Below are 21,444 nucleotides of genomic sequence, written 5' to 3'. Positions count from 1 at the left end.
AGGGTTGTTCGTCGTTAATACTTATACGTCAATCACCAAATATTATTTATTTCCGAATATGAGGTAATTATTGCATAATTTATATTGTTGACATAATCATCAAATTAGCTTTTGATATCGTCCTTACAGAAGAACTATATTACTGATCCCTTTGAATGGAAGTGAGTGGTCTATCCAGGAAGCTTATCCAACTGTTCGGGGAAACCACCGTAAACAAAAGTGTCTTTTCTTAGTCACTTGACTGTTTTTGCAACGGGCGACCACATTGAACACCTTTTCTCCTTAATGTTTGCCTTTGTAACTATCGTATGAACCTGCTGGGTCACAATCGCCGCGACGAAACCGGAAGAGGACGTTTGAGGCTCGACAGATTTCTTCACTCAAACAACCTGCATTCAGCGGTGCCGCTTGACTGAAAACATGTCTGAGTTCCTTCTCCTGCTCCTCATAGTCGTCCTGCTGCTTTGCCTTTTGGCTACCGTGGGGGGATACCTCATCTACTCGGGCCTTCTGGTGGACCTGGACGTGAAGACGGGACCACCGCCGATTAGAAATGTGACCTTTGCGTATAAATTCAAAGAGGGACCCTACAAAGACTGCGGGGCAGCCTTCACAGAGACGTGCAGCATTGGACCCAAACAGAGGACCATGGCTATCTTCTATGATGAACCTGAACAGGTGTGTGTTTGTGCGTTTATGATGACATAACATGGCACTTTTTTAAAATGACATGTTATTACAGTTGGCGGGGTTTTTTCCTGGCTCAGGTGGTTCCATTCTGCCACGCCCCCCATTAGCTTTTTTTATATTATTGTAAATATTATTCCATCGAATAATCGAGTAATCTGAGTCAACCTGTTAGCCTATTGAGATCGAAGTCTCTTTCTGAGTTGATCTGCCTAAGAAGGTTAGAGCACAAATTACTGTCATGACAGCCAATGCTTACATAAAAGAGCATAGTGTTTATTTTTCGTGAAGGCTTATGTTCCTACGAATTCCTTTTTTAGTTTGTTTCATTTGTTAGATAAATACATAAAATTTATATTTTTGTCCGGTTCAACTTCGGACGAGGGAAAACATTAAGAAAAGTAGTGTTAACCTACAATAGATATGCTCATTAATGAATCAATGTAGTAGAGTTTTTTTTTTTTTAAATACATAAAATTGCTATATTTTTGAGTGGTTTGTGATGTAAGCCTGCAATAGACAAAATCAAAACCACGTAGCAATGGAATGCTACATAAAAGTAAGAAGTAAAATATGCAAACACAAAACTATTGCTAGCCTATCATTGTATAGGTGGTATCCAACAAAATTGGGAACGCTGCCCCGATTGGTATGCATTAAAAATGCAGTATAAACAATAAATAGAATAATAATATTGATGAAAAAACATAATTCACAGTGTGCATATGTTATTTTCACCATGTTCTTGTTTTGTTGTTATGCACGGTGTTAATAACTGTTGGAAAAAAAAGCTATCTTTGGGTTAGTACTACTAGGGCAATAGCGTCAACAATTGACAAGGAGTAAAGTGTGGTATAAGCAGCTACACATAATGGATGATGGCAACAAAGTGTGCTTAATATGACAGTTAACATTTATAGAGGACACTCATAGGCCGAACATATGAAACAATACTGGTATCTGAGTTTACTTTATGTTGTCATATGACAAAAATAGTTAACAACCACAAAATGACATTGTCAGAAATTCTTAACTGTAAACTACCCCCCTGCTCCCCTATATTCATAACTTTGTCAAAGCTGTTGCCTATTTTTGTCTGTTCCTCTCAATAAGTGAACATTTTGTAACTTATGTCATGAGTTAAAAGTTCTATGCTTAATCGCTTGCATCATGATTTAGTGATAACTGCCTCTTGAAAAAAATCTTGCCCTTGAAGGATTAAACATAAAGGCAGTCCTTTTTTTTTTTGAGAAAAGGAGCCTGGATGATGAAACCAGTCAGCTGTTAAATGCCACGTTGCACTGTTGATATTTTCCATTCTCGTATGCTGGCTGCGGGCTGCCTCACTTGTCTCAAAAGTTGCAAAGATGCATACAGACTTTCCACTGCAGAGAGCTGACAGGCAGGAAACGCACACTTGACTCGTAGCAATCCAAACAGTGGTAAATAACACCAACCCAGATGGCAGAAACACTGACGCATGAGAGCAGTCTTTTAACAGCAATTTTAGACCTACCACACAATGTAAGGTTCAATCCACAGCCACTGTTAGTTCATGCACAATTATAGAGAAACTCTGCACCAGTGTGACCACATAGAACATATTTTTGTCAAGACATTCTTTAATTGGGTGTAAAAAACTGAAGTTAGCTAGAAATGGCTTGCTAAAATCATCAAGAGGTCACTGCAAACAAAGTAAAATAGTCTCAGTTGAAACACAGCCTGTGTAGGATTGATGCCATGTTTTTACAACAGGTGAGCTAATACATTCATTAAGCAACATATTGTCTGCACGGCAGCTGTCTGATGTAAATTCCCTCTTGAGTTCCAAACTGATAAGGGAGTTACACACTAACAGTTGCAAAGTTATACAACATAATCAAAGGTGATACAATAATGAGAGCAATGCTAGTACTACTAGGTATTGCTTAAATGTTGTATTTTTGCATCAATAATCACAGCGGTACACTGTTGTGGCTATGTGTCGTGTCGGCCAACTGTGTGCCAAAATAAATGTTTTTATCCCCAGGAGCATTGTGACCTTGTCTATCCATCCATCCATCCTGTTCTCCAGCTGGAGCCTATCACAGCTGACTTTTTAGCGAGAGGTGGGGTAGTTCCTGGAGCTGGCGCCAGCCAATTGCAGGGCACATTCAGACAAACAACAGTTCTTACTCATATTCACACCTTATGGATCAATTATCTAATAAACTAAGTAGCATACTTGGCTGTGACGCCGATGTACTAATGTCTTAGCCATAAAAAAAAGAAAAACACACTTTGACAGTTGAAGATTTAGTTTACAAAATGAAAAAAAAACCAATCCGTATAAACTTTGCTCATTGGAGGAACCTTTGTGCTCTGCTTTCCAGTCAGTGTGTCAGTGGAAAGGTTGAGCGTGAGAGTCAAACTTATGGCCAGTGCCTCAGTGAGGAGCTTTATAAGAACATTTCTGCTGGTGTCACTATTGTGAGATTGACTAGAGGGGATCACAAGGATGCTATTATGTGATTATACGCGCCGCCGTGGCGACAGTATCCCACGACCCTATCCTGACTTGCTTCATTTCTAAATAAGGAAAAATACACACTGCTGCCTTTCTTGACAATTTGGTGAACAAATCGCAATCATGGTGCTCTTGCCCTCTTTTTTTATTTTATTTTTTAAATTTTTTTTCATGTAGTCAGCAGTCACTAGTCCTCTGGAACTCGTACATATTTTGCTACGTTATCTTTGTGATATAGAACTTTGTCTACTTTTATGAAATCTATTTTCCCACCACATAACAGAGAAAAATAAAAACTTACTTTATGGAAAGTAAGTTTTGATTTCCTGCTTTATTCTTCTCCTTACAAATTGCAAGAGTGGATTTCAAGTCACATGTTAAGACTTAATAACATCATAAGTGCCCAGTTGTGTAGGTACAATATTTAAGGTTATGAAACATAGTGAATTTTCTTTTTTTTCCAGTAGGCAGGAGTCTGCAAAAACAAAACATTTCTGTAGATCTGACAACGTTTAGATTTACACCACATTCTTTGAGCCAAACCACAGGCTTTTAGGACTTGAATTGTCTTTCTGTGGAAGCTTGACGAGGTCATCGATTGCCTAGTAGCAAAGAAAAAGATGACAATATGAAAAAATACAGTAATAACACCATTTTAGGTCACAATTTGCAACCCAGGTGAAATTAAGTATTCATTTTAACTTACTGCCTTTCACCCATGTTGGTATACTTATGACCACTAGATAGCAGTATTGTTACAGGCCGTTTAGTTGTGTTGAAGGAAAATGGGTCTCTGTTGCAGCAATGTCTTAAGCTTAATTTCTGACCATGGTTCTGACCATAGATCGTGAAGTTTATTCAACAATAGGAAGTTTGGAATTTGATCTCAGCTATGGCCTTCCTGAAACTAGTATAGTTTCTATATGCTTGTGTGACTTTAGTCGAGCCTTTTTCTACATTTCAAAAACATGCATGTTGCATTGTGAATTGCCAATAGGTGTTAAGGTTTGTCGGATTTGAATTTGTCGACACACGTGGACAGTTTTTGTACCTATCTGTCAATTAAAGAAAACCCCAAGTGATCAGGGAAAGAACTTGAACATGAGAGATTCAAAGAAAGTAATAAGAAATGAAAATGTTATGAAAATTAACCACTGAAGGTCAGACATTGCTGTTGAAACAAATACTAATGAATATCCAAATTTAAGACCCACAGGAATGTAAGAACAGTTTATCAATAAGTGCAAAAACGTGCATTAGAATGTTGGGTCCACAACATTACTATTTCAGTAACTTTCATATTGATTTCAGTAACTTTCATATTAACTTTCAGTCTAGTTTCTCAGTGTCCAAATATTGTTCATTTGACAAGTGTGGCAACTTTGTGTGGTTTCAGCTGTCTTGCGGTGTAGCTGACCTTCTCCTGTTGCATTGTTTGGGTCTTTGAGTCAACACTGGCCAATTAGCACAACATCTCGTTACTCCCCCTTGAACTCTTTTGATCTGTTATGCGCCACCATGCTTGTGACTGTTTGCAGATGTGCTTGTAATTACAAACACAAGCCGACGGGATTCAGCAGTTTGGCCTGGCTGCCGCCTAGGGGTCATTTGCTGACCTGCAGGTGCACCATAGGGTCATAAATCAGCCACTTTTGAGGTTATCAACGAGTATCCTGGGGGGGAAGGGTAACTGCATGTTCGATCTGTGCTGTTGTGACAGATTTACCAACGAGGTAAACAAGCTCTTGTTCTGTAGAAGGGTGTAAAAAGAGTAACCGCTCCGCGGGTAGGCAGGCTGTCTGCGAGATTCATCAAGGAGTGTGGGCAGAGGCCCGTGGGAGTGTCGCCGGGATGCATGCAATAATTTAGCAGAGAACGAGCAACTCACAGATAATCAAAACATCCATTTCTGGGGTCCTGACCGACATTTGATTTGCTTGTATACATTAATTAAATCTATGAACAGTTGAGGATCGCCATAAAATTGTTTATAGTAGCCTATAAAATGGTCTTAAGATCGGAGTGACCGTTTTTTTTTCAGGTTTTTTTTTTTTTTTTTGCTTTGACCTGTCATTAAAAATCTTATATATATATGTGTGTGTATATATATATGTGTATATAATATATATAAATATATATTTATAAAATATACTATATGCACATCTTTTCAGCAGTTTAACAGTACAATATTGTGCTATTTTCTGTTGCATCGTAGGCTTCTTGTGGCAGGCAGAGAAAAAAACATTTCACACCTATGCGTGTGGGAGTGGCACTGAAGGATGAGTTGAGGTGTGGTGTGAACTGGAAAGAGGTATATAAATTGGATGTAGTCTGACTCACCTTGAGAGCCTCCAACTCATCAATAAGAATCTCTGATCAGAGCGCCTGGCGCCGTTGCACTCCCCATCAAATTTATTAGCATTTTACCGCCGCTTGTATGTCTGTCGGCGGACACAACATGAAAGGTGGAGGACTCATCGCACACGGCTGCCACTTTTAAATGTGAGCATAAAATGAGAAATAAATATGTTGATCCACTGTGGTGCGCTTCCACAGGTTCCAAAGTCAATGTGATTCAACGCTGCTAGCACGCTGGCTGTCCCAGCTCCCCATTTCATCTTTATGAATGCCTCTATCGAGAGAAACTGCAAAATGAGCACAGTCATCCAGACTAAAACATACTGGGTGACCCCCACCCCCCCAATTATATTATGTTTGCCGGAGGATGCACCATTCATCCATTTTGTTGCTTCAGACAGAGACATTAGTGCACATGCCACTGTTAGTTAGTGAAACAAGGTGTAGAAAAATGCTTTTAAATCTTTCACACTATCAGTTATGTGGCTCGATTGTTTTTTCGCCCCGATGCACAGAGAAATGGATGAAACGGCCTGATATTAATCACAGTTGCGAAAAGGAGCTAAACATTAAGAGGTGAGGCAGATGAGGGAGCAATTTGTTCATTTTTCCTATTAGATAGAGAAGACCATCTCTTTGCTCTGCGACATCTGGCTGAAAGGAAGGCCATGTCGCGGCCAGCTGGATGACCAGCTCCGCAACTGCAGCCAAGGATAAGCACGTCCCGCCTCCAGTCAGCTGTTCACCTTTGCCAGTAATTATACATGCCAGAGCTCCCAGGACACCATGTGTAATTACCAGCGAGGTCTAAGCATCGCCTAAAGACACCAGAGCTGTACTTGGTTATGGAAAGATTGACAGTAAAAAATAAAAGATCCCAAGGGCCACTGGAGTCCATATATCATCATTTTTGCTAGAGATGGATGAAAAAAGATTTTGATTTGTTAATCAAAAATTGTTATTGTATCATCTTGTGATGCAACGAAGTCATATACAGTTGAGCATCCACCAGATTGTAAAATTTGATTGCAAATGAAATTTGAAGCAAAAGCTGCTAAACACGTTGCAGGAAAAAGTAGACTGGAAACAGGGAGTGAGAGTTCAGGGGATATTCACTCCTTAGACATTTGCAGCTGTAAAAAGTTATAATTGAGTTTATAATTAATTTGATAACAATATTTTCAAATACAATTATTACCTTTAAAAAATGCATTTTGCCACTTGCTGACAGAAAAGAACATCACTTGTCCTTAGGACTCTGGTAAGAACCAGTCACGGCTCAGCTTGTGAACCAAGCAACTGTGATGTCATTTTCAGGGGACCGCAATTGGCAACATTGATAGTCCACTTATTAAACCCCTTTTTGTCAGGAAACAATATTGTGTCAATTTGATTACTAAACTATTTTTCACATTAAATTGACACCTTTAAAAACATTTTCCCAGTTTCTGTCTACTGCAAAAACAAAACAAAACATTTGCTCAAGCCTCAGGTAACGAGCAATCACACCTCACCTCTTTTCCTTTGGTCATGTGATATCAAGGAGATGAGCTGTAATTGGTCATTACCTGAGTGTTTAGCACATGCGATGTGACATTCAGTGACTGCAAGTTGCAAAAAGTACTAATTGCACAAGACAATTTAGTCATCACATTAATTATGGACAAAATACATTTTTACTGCTGAAAATGGCTAAAATAATGGACTATCCCTTTAAGAATACGTGAAAAATAATGCTTATCAAACAAATACATGCAAAATACTACCTTTTTGCTACTGAAGGGTGTTAAATAAGTAAAGCATCTCCTTAAGTTACATTTTATTAGCCTTAGAACAGACTTATTTATGCCTTTTTTCAATTGTTCACTACCAAATTTCCAAATTGATTAAAAAACAAAATTGATTAAAGTGATAAAAAGTAAGATTTAGACCGTTTTTAATTCAAAATGAATACATACATTATTATAAATGTAAAAAACAGTATGTTTTAAATATAATCGTTAGCCTAGTTATCATTAAATGATATTAACATGCGGCGTGCCATTCCTCCAGAGGTCGCCATGCCTGTTACAGCTACAGAGAGCTGGAGGAGTGTGTATTGCTGCATTTAGTGTAATGCTTTTAAGCTCCAACGGGCGCATGCGAAAAATTACACATACTCCCTTTAAAACAATGATGAGCTTTCGAAAAACTTTTTGCACACCAGAATATAATTACAGAAGATAGTTAACAGAAGATAACAGAAAAGATAACAGAAAAAGGATTCACTCTCTTGTGCTTTCTAGTAAAACGATTAGCAATCAATAAATGATACATTTTCTGATGGTCTGTGTTTACTTTAGCTTGAGTGAAGCTTGCCTGCTTCCCTGGCCCGCCTCATCCATTAACTTGACAGCAAACATCCCATCCCAGCATACCTGTGGTCCCTGTGCTGCACAGCCCTATTAGTTTCCATTTCTAACCTGCTTCTTCCTCATCTCTTCCTCATGTGGAGTAGGGTGCGGAGGGATGACATCCAATCGGCAAAGACAGGTTATCTCTCTGACACACTGAGTCAAGAGACGGCTCTTGTTGAGGCATTCATAAGCCCGTAATCTGCTGTGCTCCTTGCTCTCTGCGTGTCAGCCTCTCCGCTTGTGTACGCCAGTGTTCACCCACATTATCTGCCTTAGCGTTCCAGAAATAGGTATGAAATCACACTCGGAACGACTGAACAGAATGAGAACGCGTAGGTGAGTGTGAGAGGTCACAGCATCAAGCTTTTATTGGGATTGCTAATTAAGAAGCGGAACGGAGGAAATTAGGTTTTTATTTTGCGCACTGTACTAAAAATCAAAACCAGAACAGAAAGGGGTTGCTGTAGAAAATAAAACAGATGGAGATCAGTTGTGGACATGTTGCATCTGTTTTGGGCGTCTTCGCTGGAGGCCTTAAGACTGAAACAGCTCATTGACGGCATGCTCGATTGTCAACTGATGCTCACGAATGATAGCTAAAAATACTAGCGGAGGATTTATTTTTTGCTTTTTTTTTGCTGAAGGGGACTAATAAATTGAGCTATTATTAATGTTGATGTCAGTAGCTTATTTTTCGGACTACAAGCCACAACTTTTTTCCCACGATTTGAGCCCTGTGGTTTGTAGCCCAGTGCGGCTTATCTTTTATTTTTTTGGTAATTTTTTTTTATTCAAGGTATCAATTAATTAAACAACTATAAAATAGATGAGAAAATATTTGAATCAATTGTTGTGCTCAAAATAGTTTTCCAAATATTGTATCAAAAATGTTTAAAAAATGTACAACTTGAGTAGGATCTTGTATAAAAGTTTGTGTCGTATAAATTTGATTATATGATTGCATATGTACATATGATCATATATATGAATTATGCACAATGTGTTTGTATGTTCATTAAAATAATCATCTAAAAAGGGAGACAAAATAAGACGCCATCAAAGTATTGATTTTAAATTTGAACTGCTATTTATCTCTGCAGTATTCTGTCATTGTTATGCAGCATGCTCATTCTGTTGAAGACAAGAATGTTGCTATAATCAGGCAATTAAAAAAAACAGATTTAAGACAAAAAATATTTAATCTATCATCTTTCTGCGTAAATATCTGGTATTGCATCCTACTTCAAACTCAAGGATGTACTAATAGGAACACATGAACATAAACATTCAATGCGGAGTTCAATGTTAAAAATATTTGGTGCCTGGTTGTTGGGTTTCAAGCCAGAATTGGTAACTGACCTGGGTAGAATTAAGTACCCCTCATTACACATCACTCGAATTGCAACCATGTTAAACTTTGACCAATCGCAGCAGGGGCCAGCACCCTAAACAATCCCCACCAAGTGCTGCTAGCCTGGAGGAAAGAGATGCAGAGCCAAGTGCGGACAAGATGAAGAGAGTAAATCCTCATTATGTGTCTGCTAATAAAGAATTACCTCTGTCAGCTGTACCTTTTTATTGTTTGAGAGCCCTCATACATCAAAAATAACCCTTGTAGCCTCAGGCAAAGAATTGCTTTTGAAATGACTTTTTCTCCCAACAGACCCTCGGAGACATTGCTTAAAGGAATCAGGTATAGAGGAGAATGGCGTCATTTGTGAGGGGCGGCCATCCTTAGAACCAATTGGCGCAAAGGATCCATGAATTTTAGCTGTGTGTGTCCTCTGTGAGATTCTCAGAAATGCATGCAGGCTGATTATTGGTCAAATTCAGATGATGCCATCTAAAATAGTTTTCTGCAGCATGGTGGAGAAACATTGTGTCGGTGTACTGTCTTGTGATCGAGGTGAAGGCTCCACATTTGATCCCAGAGTCTTTTGCTCTGCTTTACCCGAGCCTATCCAAAGTCCCAAAAGGATGAGAGAAACCCAATGTTTTGGAAACCTACTGTCGCCTGCATGGGCACTTGGGACTGACATTTTAAGTACTACTTTTAACCAATATAATAGCATACAATTATACATCCTTTGTCCGCTTGTAGTTTTATTATGTGTGTGTGTTTTTTTTTTAATCACTCTAAGGTTGGGCTCGGAAATAAATTAATTTGATTCATTCGTCATTTTAAAATTTGAAAATTATAAAATGAGCTAAATTGTGAGATCAAATTTGATCAAATTTGATATTCCACTTATTTAGCATTTTTTATCAGTAAAATTTTAATTTAATTATGTTATTGTTCATGTACATTTAATAATTTTAAAAATGCATTTTCACACTTGCTGTCAACCTAAAATTACATCGCATGTGCTCAAGGCTCAGGTTATGAACAGTCTCAACTCAGCTTGTCAACATCACATGACCCATAGGTGAACAATGATTGGTTATCTGACAATTAATTATAATTTTCAGTCCACAGCAAGTACAAAAATATTTTTGGTTTAGGTATTAATTGTGCATGAAAAATAATAATCAAAATAATTATATACTATAACTTTTACTGCCAAAGAATCCCTAAGATTATGCTTTTGGACCTGTTTAAGACAACTGTTAAAAACCTAGCCATGCTAATACGTTTTTTTCAAGAAATACTTGCTCTTTAGGTAAGAGTTTTATGATAAAAGATTTGGTGTCTGGAATGGGTTAATTATTTATTGTATGATCTATTTCTTCTTCTTCAAAGTAAAATTCACAACAAATCATGTTCAAGCATGCCACAGAAAACAAATAGTATTGTGAGGTATACGAGCAACCGGTTTAGGCAATAAGTTTGTTTGGTCTGGAGACAGTGTAACATTGATAACTCATTCACTTTCATTAACTGCTACAGATGTCAAAAATCTCTTTTTAATCTACCTAGCTATGAATAAGTTAACTCATTCACCGCCATTAACAGCTCTACAATTCAAAAGTCCATCTCACTTGGGTTGGTGAAGAATGGGTTAATGCAAACCGCAGATCAATCAAATGCTACGTATTCAAATAAATCATGCCCATCTGAAGTCTACCCACTCAAAGACATCTTCCCATCCTCCACCGATTGTGCTAATAAAACTCAAGTTAATAGTGTTAAAAGGGTTGTTGTAAATCAATGTCCTAATCACGTCTTGTTTCTGAAATGATGCCTTGTGGAAGCAGAACTCCTCTTTGTTTGTGCATCTGTGTAGGATGAAAATGACAGCGGGAGTCCTCCATGATATCATTAGCGAGCCACGGCGTTGGCAAACGCTCCCTTGTCTCATAATCAGAACAGAGCGTAAAAGATGGCAGCAGTGTGCCAAAAGAAGAAAAGTGGGAGGACAGCTTTTGTCGCCTCTGCAAGGCTGCTTACATTGTTTTTGTGTACTATCCACTGGGTGTCCGTGTTGAAAGGGAATGTAGGAGGTTTGTTAATAGCCTGATCCATTTGATATAAGAAAGCAGGCTCATGTCGATCAACTCGCACTCACTTGTAAATCTCAACTGACGACAATAAGGCCAAAATGAGCCACAATTAACTAACAATAGAAACAGCAATATGCTAACTTCATTTTCCTTAAATAACTATTGGATTCATGAGTTTCACTTAAAGAGACAGTGTGCAATTCAATGCAGGACTGCAGTTACTTTCTCTTTTCATTTACACCAGTATCTTTGAATTCTGACGTGAAAATATTTATTTAATTCTTACAATTCTGAATGACAGAATTCTCATTTTAAAGTAAGAAATCTGACTTTATCCTCAGAATTCTCCCCTCTTTGAAATTGCATCTAAATGAGATTAGACTCTTTTTCAAGAATTCTGGATTGTCATATCGCTGATCTGGTTTCATAATTCTCACTTTAGTCATAATTTGACAGTATTTTCAGAATTCTGACTATTCTGGGAATTCTCACCTCAGTCGGTCAGTATTATGTCTTTATTCTCAGAATTCTGATTTAAATTCATAAATCTCATTAAAGGTAATTAAAATAATAATTGTCAGAATTCTGAGAAGTCAAAATTCTCTTTGAAGTTAATTCTTAGAGAAAAGTGAGAAGCCTGCCAACCTTTTGTTTCGTCTGCATGAAAAAACATCAAAGGAAACCCTACGGAGGAGTACCGGTAACATCAACGACTTTTTTTTAAGGGAATGGGTAGAAAAAAGGTTTTTGAAAATAGTATAAAAACTAACCACGTTCAGTCAGATTGCTCCAAATTGGCTCGCGAATTTGCTTTGTTAAAAATGGCCAGCATTAAGAGAGTTCAATTCAAAGTGCAACGCTTTTTGCTCTCAACTAGAGCACCACATCATCCTTTCCAATAGACATTTCATGGTTGTCGTAATGTAGTCTGACAATGCAGACACAGCTATTGACGGAGCCCGGATGTCCTGCCGCTCTTTCTTGGATGAATAATTCACTATCGAAAGCAGCAGAAGACAGCTGTTCAACACGCTGCGGTGGCTGTCTGCCAGGTGACAGCGTAGACTCAAATTGAGCCAATAGTATCTCGTTACTATTTCCTATAAGACGCAGACATTCACAGGTATCACGGAATATCATGTAATACAATGTATTTAATAGTGATGAATTTGTGTGAGTGAATTCAAAGCAAAGCGCGGAACTTTGCAAATCCCACAAGGTGCGAAAAGGAGATGAATAGGAAGAGCAGCGTTTTGGATGTGATAATTATGTGGAGATGCCAGACACTTGTGGATGAGTGATGGTGGCGCCCATCTGTGCCCCCCTCAGTGCCAGCCCTCCGCAGACGGGCGCTGTCATTGTGCAGCAAGAAGCAGCATGCAGGTCTTAAAGAAATATACTTCTGTTTTTATATATATATATATATATATATATATATATATATATATATATATATATATATATATATATATATATAATCTACAAGTACAGTATATGATATACACTGTACTATATTTTATTTCTCTAGTAAAGTGGAGTCAAATTTTCAGCCCCGTTGAGGACTCTTTTGTATTATGTTGGCGAAGAGATTACCGTATCTTGCTAACATTAAGGTTAGACATATTTCAGTCACGTCTATGTGTCACTGTGATGTTGATCTAAAATTCATGATACCCAAGCACGGTGCTGCTCTAAAGCGTCTTATTTACTGCTTGGCTTGGTTTTCTACTCCATGTCGTTTTCAACTTTCTTCATGACTAACTTCATCATTTCTACAAGTGACATGGAGAGTTACTTGTAAAATTGCTGTTTCATTTGGTCCAAAAATATGTTCTGTGCTTGTTAGTGGCGTCTTCAATGCGTGTGCATCTAAATCAGCACAGATGGTGAGTACTTCCTCAACTATTTTCAGCAAAGCTTGTGACGTTGAGCAATTTGCAAAGTTTACCAACAACAGGAAGTAAATGGAACTGATTTAACAGATTTTTTTTTTTTTTTAATAACAGCATAGGGAAAAAAAATCTTCAAAGTCAATGCTTTAACTTAGACAACCATTTTTAAATGATATAAAACAACAGAACCCTAGACAGCCCTAATTTGGACTATTTAAGGTCTCTAAATCAAAAATAATGATCTAATAATTAGAGTATCAATTAGTTTTTGATCAATCATTGCAGCTCTAGTTGAAAATGTAGTAAGTAGGTAAAAATTCATATTTATCTTTTCCTTTACAGCAGGGATCCTTCCCTGTATGCTGTATATTACTACATTGTTTTAAAGGGACAATGTGTAAGATTTTTTTGACTGTAATGGACAGCAGGAGGTGCTGCATTTACCGTTGTCCGGAGCTATAACAGACATGGCAGCCTCCCGAGGAGTGATATCTAGACCTACGATCATATTTAAAATATACTGTTGGTCGTGAAGAACACATTTACAGTATTTGGAATTTTTTGAAATTTATCCTCATTCAATGTATTCCTTTTTAATGAAAAACGGTCTAAATCTTACACTTTGTCCATTTAAATATATTTTTACAGTAACTATTATACGTTTGAAAAAAAAATAATTTGAGTGCTCAAACAAATGCAACATCCCTCTGAGCAGGTTGCTTGGAAGCCTAAAGCCCAGCCAGATGCGAGTGGGTGATGTGCTGTCACAGCTTCGTGTGACTGACAAGTGGCTTTGTGATTGTCATTCTGTCGCTGTCGCATCTGCATGCAGAAGTGTTGGCACACTGTGAGTGAGACACAATGGAAGAAAAGACGTGAAGGTAATAAAAAGGTAGCCCAAAATCCCCGTTTGTAAGAAATAGGGGATTAGATAATTGCCCTGGCCAGTTGTGATTCAGAAACTGATTTTGCATGTAAACTACTTAAGAGTCATGAAGCATTGCCTTTTCTGAGGTTTCAACATTTGACAAAACACAGCAGGATTACAAGAGTCCTTCTACGATATTCTCTTTTTCTGCAGTGGTACTTTATTTTATTAGACCCTTGTTTCCCTCCATTGTTGTCATTTGCTAGTATGTCTGCCTGATGTGTTTGATGGGTTTTGCAGTTGAGATGGACTCTTGGTAGCCTGTGGTTCTGATGTTCCCCACAGCTGTCAGCTCCCTGGTCCTGCTTTCTATTTAGCCTATGTGAACTTACAGCATCTCCACCAGTTAACGTCAAGGCTTTTTATATTTACCTCACCGGGGTTATGCTTTGTGCTGACTATCATACAGTAGCCTGCCAGGCTTCATTTAATCTCAAGTCAAAAGATAATTTTGCCTAGATCAGACTATTTTAGAAGACAAAATGTGATTGTAAAGGCTTTCTAACAAAAGTTGGTTGAAGAACTCAAACAAATCATCAAAAGCTGGGGTGTGCAAACTGTCATCAAATGGGGCTGGGTTTATACAGCTCACAGCAGAAGTAAGTTGAATGCACATTATTGTCTTTATCAATATTAGCTTTGTCTTTTTCATGTATAGTACCTCCAGAATATCACCTAGCTAGTAGCGACATCAACACAAGCCCATAAGCATGCAAGATACACACGTACCATGACATTACCACACATTTGTCACATCGCACTCAATTAGTTGTATGAAGTATAACATCAAAATGTGCATCTGGGGTTGTCAGCAGTCTACCAATAGTACCTTTGCAATAAATGATGATTGACGCATTGAGCGCCCGTTTCAAGTTTTTTTTTTTTTTAATGACCTTTACAGTATGTTGTTAAGATAACAGTATGTTCTTGAGAGAATAATGGGACATGCCAGATGGTTTAAAGTCAGATATCTGAACCACTATACAGTACCCCAAGGTCAAACCAGTAAATCTGTAATTTATAAAGGGTTACTTTTCATCACACTTTTCACCCCATGTTGAAATGTTTTTTGTGAACGTCTGATCCAAGAAGTCAATTAAGACGTCAAGTACATTTTTAATTGAGCTTCAAAGATTATCCTTGTGAGAGAGTGAATCTGACTGATTTTAATGACTTATGGCACAAGTTCTCCCCCATTTAAATTTTCTGCCCCCCCCCCTTCCATTTCTGTCTTTCAGAGGCCAGCAGAGAAATGCCGTTATGTCATAGGTAGCATTCTGTCTGAGGGTGAAGAGAAGCCAAATGAGGACCTGCAGAAGCTTTACATGAAGTTTGGTTTCAAGATGTTTTCTCTGCCGGAAGTGGACCATGCCGTGATAACCAGCTTCCCCAGCACCACCTCCCTTTCCTATATCCTGGCACCTTTCAGAATCTACCCTCGGCTCAAAGCTTACGTTGAGGTACTGACACCAATTACAAGCGGATTCCAATGTTTTAAAGTGTGTTTATGGATTCATATAGTCCAAATAAGAATAGCGTGGGGGGTGTTCCAACCAAAAAGAAACAGTGTCTTGTCTTCTCAATTGCGTCGGCTAAGTCACTGTCGACTGCCATGTGTCTCTTTGGCGGTCACCAGCTGCTTCCTCTCAGCTGCCCTGGGGCGTTTCCACCCACACCCACACCTCTGCTCACACACCAGCAAAGACATGATTGCAGCCTGGCTGAGCCTGAAGCTCTACATCCTGCAATTGAGCTATTATTTACTGACTTTACTCTAATAATGGGGTCAGGAAGGCGGAGACTCTTGGATGTTTACCAGTAACTTACAATAGATGCGCCACAAAAGGACTAGGGATACTCAAAAGTTTTTATTATTTCGATAATGTAGCGCTGTTAATTAGGGCCTGACTAATTAATCGGCCGATAATGGCTCTTCAAACGTCAGCCAAAAGTAATTCTTTAGATGGTCTATATATATGCAGATTTTTTTTTTCTTTTTGCTTTTTTGTACGCTAAGCACTTACAGCAGTTGTATACAAGTAACACTGATGTCATTATTCATTGCACATAAATCTATACGACAAGTGTATCCTTACATTTAAAATTTGTTAATTTTCTTCATATTCTTCAACCCTGTCATTCAAAACGAAGCAAAAACTATGCAGAAAAGTGCTAAATGACGGCCATTCAACCACAAGTAACACAAACACATGACAAGAATTAATGTCCTCGTAAGCTAATTGTGTTTTGTGAATCAAAAGGTTTTAGTTATGTAACACAAACGCATGACAATAATTAATGACCTTATAAGCTAATTAATTGTGTTCTTTGGATCAAAAAGTTTTAGTTTCTTTTGATTTAAAACAATATAAATATATGCTGTTGACCCCCGCTATTCACAGGACCAGGCAGCCTTATGAATAGCGAAAATCTGCATATAATTGATGCCCATTGAAACACTCTGGGAGGAAACAAAAGCTATTTTAGTCATAATTTTTCAAATTAATTGGTCAATTAATTGGTAATTGGTATTAATAGTAAACTTTGTAATGCTCAAGTAACTATTACAATTTCTAGACTCAATGAATTCATCAACCTAGAGCTTCTTGACAATAAACCAGACATAATAACCACTACAGCACTGGGCTACCAGCATAAAAATAACATGTAGTAAATGTCTGTCTAGTAATAATTATTGTTACATAATCAGCCCCTGTATGGACCTTGTCAAGGTAGGTGCATTCTGTTTGTAACATGCCTATGGTCATCTGCTCAACACAAGTGCATGTCACAGTCCATCAGGTGACCCCAAGTGCTGTGACACTCCACGGGCTCATCACCCCCCAACCCCCCCTTATCCGCTTTGACTTGTGGACTGGCAAGTGCACTATGCATTTAGCATCTCCGGCGAGCCTCATGCATAATGGAGCAGGGTTTATGCAGGCAGAGAGTCTTGTGGCTGCGATGCGAATGTGCTAGGAATGAATGCATATACAGCCTGTATGATTAATTGAGTAGGTTTAGCAGCGTGCAAGGCAATTTGAAAGGAGGGAGACACTTGTGACGTTGTTTTGCCTACATCGACTTACTCTAGCTTCAACTCTCTCTGGCACGTTCATGCCACGAGCATCAACTCAATACTGCATGCGACGTTCTCATTTACTGAAGTTGGCAAAGTACAAATGATGTGAATTGAATCCATCTTCTTTTTGTTAGCCATTGGTGCTGAGTGGTTTACAAGGCCTCCAAAGCAATGTTAAAAGTGTTTGCTTTTTTGTTCTTTTATGTCTCTAGACAGCATTTTGTTCTGCAACAATGCGAAAGCTTAGCACACTCTGAAGAGTATTACAGAGAGAATCATAAACGCGAGGGGAGGAGAAATAAACAAAATATTTATATTGTACGGCAAGTTGTTCAGTGATTAGTAATGTTTTGACGCGTCACCCGCTGATTGCGCTGCAATGAAACCTGCTTAATAACTCCAGTTGGCAGCTCGTAGGCCAAATGTTTGCCAACACCATTGTTTGTTTGACATCCAATTCCACCAGTGGCCTGGTATTCATATTATTACAGTTTTGTCAGCTCCGATTTCTTTCATGTACTTTTAATCCTATCATGCAAACTAATGCCTAAATAAGTCAAGACATGAGGCAGATCCTTATCTGTCTCTAAGCAATCAAACATTCCCTGATGATATTCAGATCCCTGGAATCTTTGCAGCTTGAGTGCAATATTGGCAATTTTTCACCCTGATTGCTCCCTTTTTCCAGTCAAGTATAGTTATGACTTCTAACTTATACTAAGCATTAAAGTTTAACTCGCAAATATAGGTAATGCTGATTCCACTTAATTTTGTAAAAGTGTACAGCTGAGCGTATAATAAATACTTTTTATGCATAGGGTGGGCAGGTATACTGTTTTCATTGAGACGATGAAACATATCCAGGGGAAGGAAAATGCCCCCAATCAAAATATGCGGTTGAACAACTTGCTTTCAATGTAAACTAATATAGAATAAAATGGTGCTCTACTGTCTAATTTTGGACGTTTGAGTGGCCCCTACATAAAGATTTTGCTGAGTTATTGAAATAAAGCAGCCATATCAACAGCTTAAAACTGGGAGGACTGCGCAGACTCTTTTCATTCTGTGAAGCCCTTTGAGACTTCGGTGATTTAGGGCTATATAAATAAAATTTGATTGATTGATTGATTGATTGATTGATTAGATAAGTGTCATGAAAGAGCGTACTGGTAGCTCTTGATCTACCTATTAGGCACCCATGACGCTATAGCGTGCGGCTCTGGAACACATCACTCTCAATGAATGGGGGTTCACTGTACAGTTTCATTTTCATACATGGTGCACAGAAAACATCTCTATCAGTGACGTCTTTGAAGATGATCATTACTTTTCCATAACTCTGATCAAGCAAAGCAAGTTTTTTTTTCCTACTCAGCCAGCAGCCATGCGGCTCAAGGCACCATTCAAGGCCGACCCTCCCCGCTCTTTTGTCAGCCACTGAGGAGCCCAAAAGGATGGAGGCGGGGGGAAGGCGTGGCAGGATTGCACCTGCTTTGATCCTCTTCAGCCCGTTTACATCTTTAATGTCCCCCCCCCCCCCCCCATTCCCTTTACTGCAACCCCGCTCAGCCCTGCCTGCATGGGCTCCTGCAGTATGGCGAGCTTGCTATCATAAATACACGGGGTGAAATGCGAGTCAAAGAGAATCTGTCTCTGGAATTGAGTTTGCTGTGCGCTTAGTGACATTTTTAAGGAGCACACCAATGTGAGTCAGAGTGGCTTGAGATACAGTCTGGAGTCTCCTTCATCATTAATGCTACTGTTCCTCAGAACATTGCTTCTGCCAATTTTTTTTTTATTACCAACATACTATCCCTGATTCTTGATGGTCTACCTATGATAATCTCAGTATGATGAAAAATCTAGACGTGAGTGGCTACTTAAGACCCGAAAATGATTATAGTTTACAGTGAATATACCTTGTTGTTAGCTTCTTCTTGTCTGCGGAGGAGCCACTAGGTTGTTGTTGTATGAGGCTATAATTAGACTTCCGTGATGTAGATGACACTTTCCTCACATTTTTACTCATCCCCTCCCACCATCTAATTGAGTTCTTGTATTCTCAGGGAATCAAATATTCAGCTTTCTTTTAAGTAACCCTCGAAAACACACTGCTTGTCTGTTTTAGATTATAGTACCCCATGGACCTGATTTACTAAGATTCCAATAGTTGTTTAACAGTGCAGGCTGATAATGTCATATGACATTTTATCAAAGTATATACAGTTTGTGTTAAAAGTTGTCTTCTATGAATATTTGATTTCAACTTGCACATCAATCAACATCCCCCTGTCTGTTAATGACCACTCCAGCACAGAAGATTTCTCAGAGAGAAAATCATCAAGGGAGGAGTCATTCCTGTTCAACACCAGCTTCAAAATGAAACATTAAGGATCCACCCTGAGAAAGAGCCTATTGAGTAGTGTCAGACAAAAGTCCAGATGTTGAGGAGGTATAAATGATACTTTGTAAACAAATGAGGTCGGGAGAAAAAAATAGAATTTTTTGCCTGCAACAATCATAAAAAATTGCCCACAAAATTCTGGAGGATAGGATGAAAGGTTTCAGTAGCCAAAAATTTGGTGCATCCTATTTTTTTCTTTTTCAACATGGTACAGCCAATCTCAACCTTAGTCATGCCGTGGATTGATTTCCACCTAAAGACATAGTTGGATGGATCGGTTTAGAAACTATCAAAAGCACATGGTTAAAAATACAACTCAATGGGCCTTAAATAACATTTCTGAAAACCTTAAAAAAAAAAGTCAGGCTGTGAGTGCTAATTTTGTTGGAAAGTTAAATAAAGACATATAACAATGTATAATGCAATGAAGACTTTTCATACGTCTTACTTATACATGAATATGTATAAACATGATATTTTTATTATCGCTACCTTACAAGCGAGTGGGGTTTAAAAAGTGGGGGTAAGATTGTGATGCGCTGACTTGTTCTCTCAGTGAGCACAATGTTAAGATGCTGTGAATGCAAAGCACTCAGCTCACAAAGTAAGTGGGCAATGCTTACATGCAGTATGTTCTGTGTGTAAGTAAAAGTCATTTATAACAAAAATAATTAAAAACAACTAATTAAAGTCAAATAAGCCACAACAAAAAAAATGTTATTATTCCATTTTGTTTGACACTGTTATCTCTGATGTGGAGAACATTTGTTTCAAAACCACAATTGATTAACTTTTATTTCCAGCTGACACAATATACTGTATCTGGTATTATTGTGGTTGCAGTTTGCAGTGACGCACAAGTGCATTGCTTCACACTGAGAAATAATATTTCTGTTCCCTTCTTCAGCGACATAAGAGGGACAGCTTTGCTTAAATTCAGCTTGTAGGACTGAAAGGTTTTGTTCCTCTCACTATCCTGAAGAACATCATCTTGTTATCTCGGGATTCTATATGAGCAGTCTGCACCAGGAACCTGATTGATTGCAAGTGCAAGTGTATGTGATGGCTGTATGAATCTCTTCTAGGAGGACATCACACTTGGTGTGTCTTCTAAACACATCTGCAGAGGGGTTTTCTTTCTCTTTTAAAATGAATATATTGGAGTCCCCTGTCGTTGTAAAATCCACTCAGATCCACTGAGCCACTTGTTATGCAAATAAGATATCTAGTATGATAATATCAACCCATGAACTCATTAAGACACGTGGGTACATTTACATTTTCACAACCACGAAATTCTACATATTCCATATGTTTGCGTGTATCCTCGGAAACCTGTTTCCATTTGAAACATTCTTTCAATTGATTTCTTTCATTGACAAGATGGTCATTTTCTAAAAATGGCCTATCTCAGGTATGTGGAAGACATGCTGAGTGCAAGTGAGGCGGCGTTAAAAAGTCAAAGTTGGACAGGAGAACCTTTATGCATCCGCAGGGTGATCATCACCCACTGTGGGCACACACATGCACGCAGGCTAAATCCTGTTTGTGCATGTCATTACTTGACGTTTATTGACTTGATTTCTGTTGATTAAATCTAGCTAAATTTGAAAGTACGTTGACCTTTTAAAGCAAAGTTCACAGCCTATTAGAAGCTTTGGCTTCACTTGAAGCGATCACGAAACACCGTCAGTACCATGCTCGAGTGTGTTTGATGCAAGTTTCAGATTATGGTACTTTTGAGCATGTA

General features: G+C 38.4%; 1 protein-coding gene across 1 annotated transcript in view; it reads left to right on the top strand.

The window, feature by feature from the left end:
* The first annotated feature begins 172 nt into the window (after positions 1-172).
* The window catches only part of tex264a (testis expressed 264, ER-phagy receptor a), a 50,123-nt gene continuing 28,851 nt past the window's right edge, over positions 173-21,444 (top strand). The window contains exons 1-2 of the mRNA XM_088424381.1: positions 173-678; positions 15,447-15,668. Coding sequence (XP_088280507.1) covers positions 421-678; positions 15,447-15,668 — 480 coding nt within the window. The 5' untranslated portion in view covers positions 173-420. The remainder of the gene's footprint in view (positions 679-15,446; positions 15,669-21,444) is intronic.

The sequence above is a fragment of the Hippichthys cyanospilos genome, chromosome 9 (assembly GCF_059441005.1).
Source record: "Hippichthys cyanospilos isolate Australia breed blue-spotted pipefish chromosome 9, RoL_Hcya_1.0, whole genome shotgun sequence".
NCBI lineage: Eukaryota > Metazoa > Chordata > Actinopteri > Syngnathiformes > Syngnathidae > Hippichthys > Hippichthys cyanospilos.
This window is presented reverse-complemented; position numbering and strand designations above follow the sequence as displayed.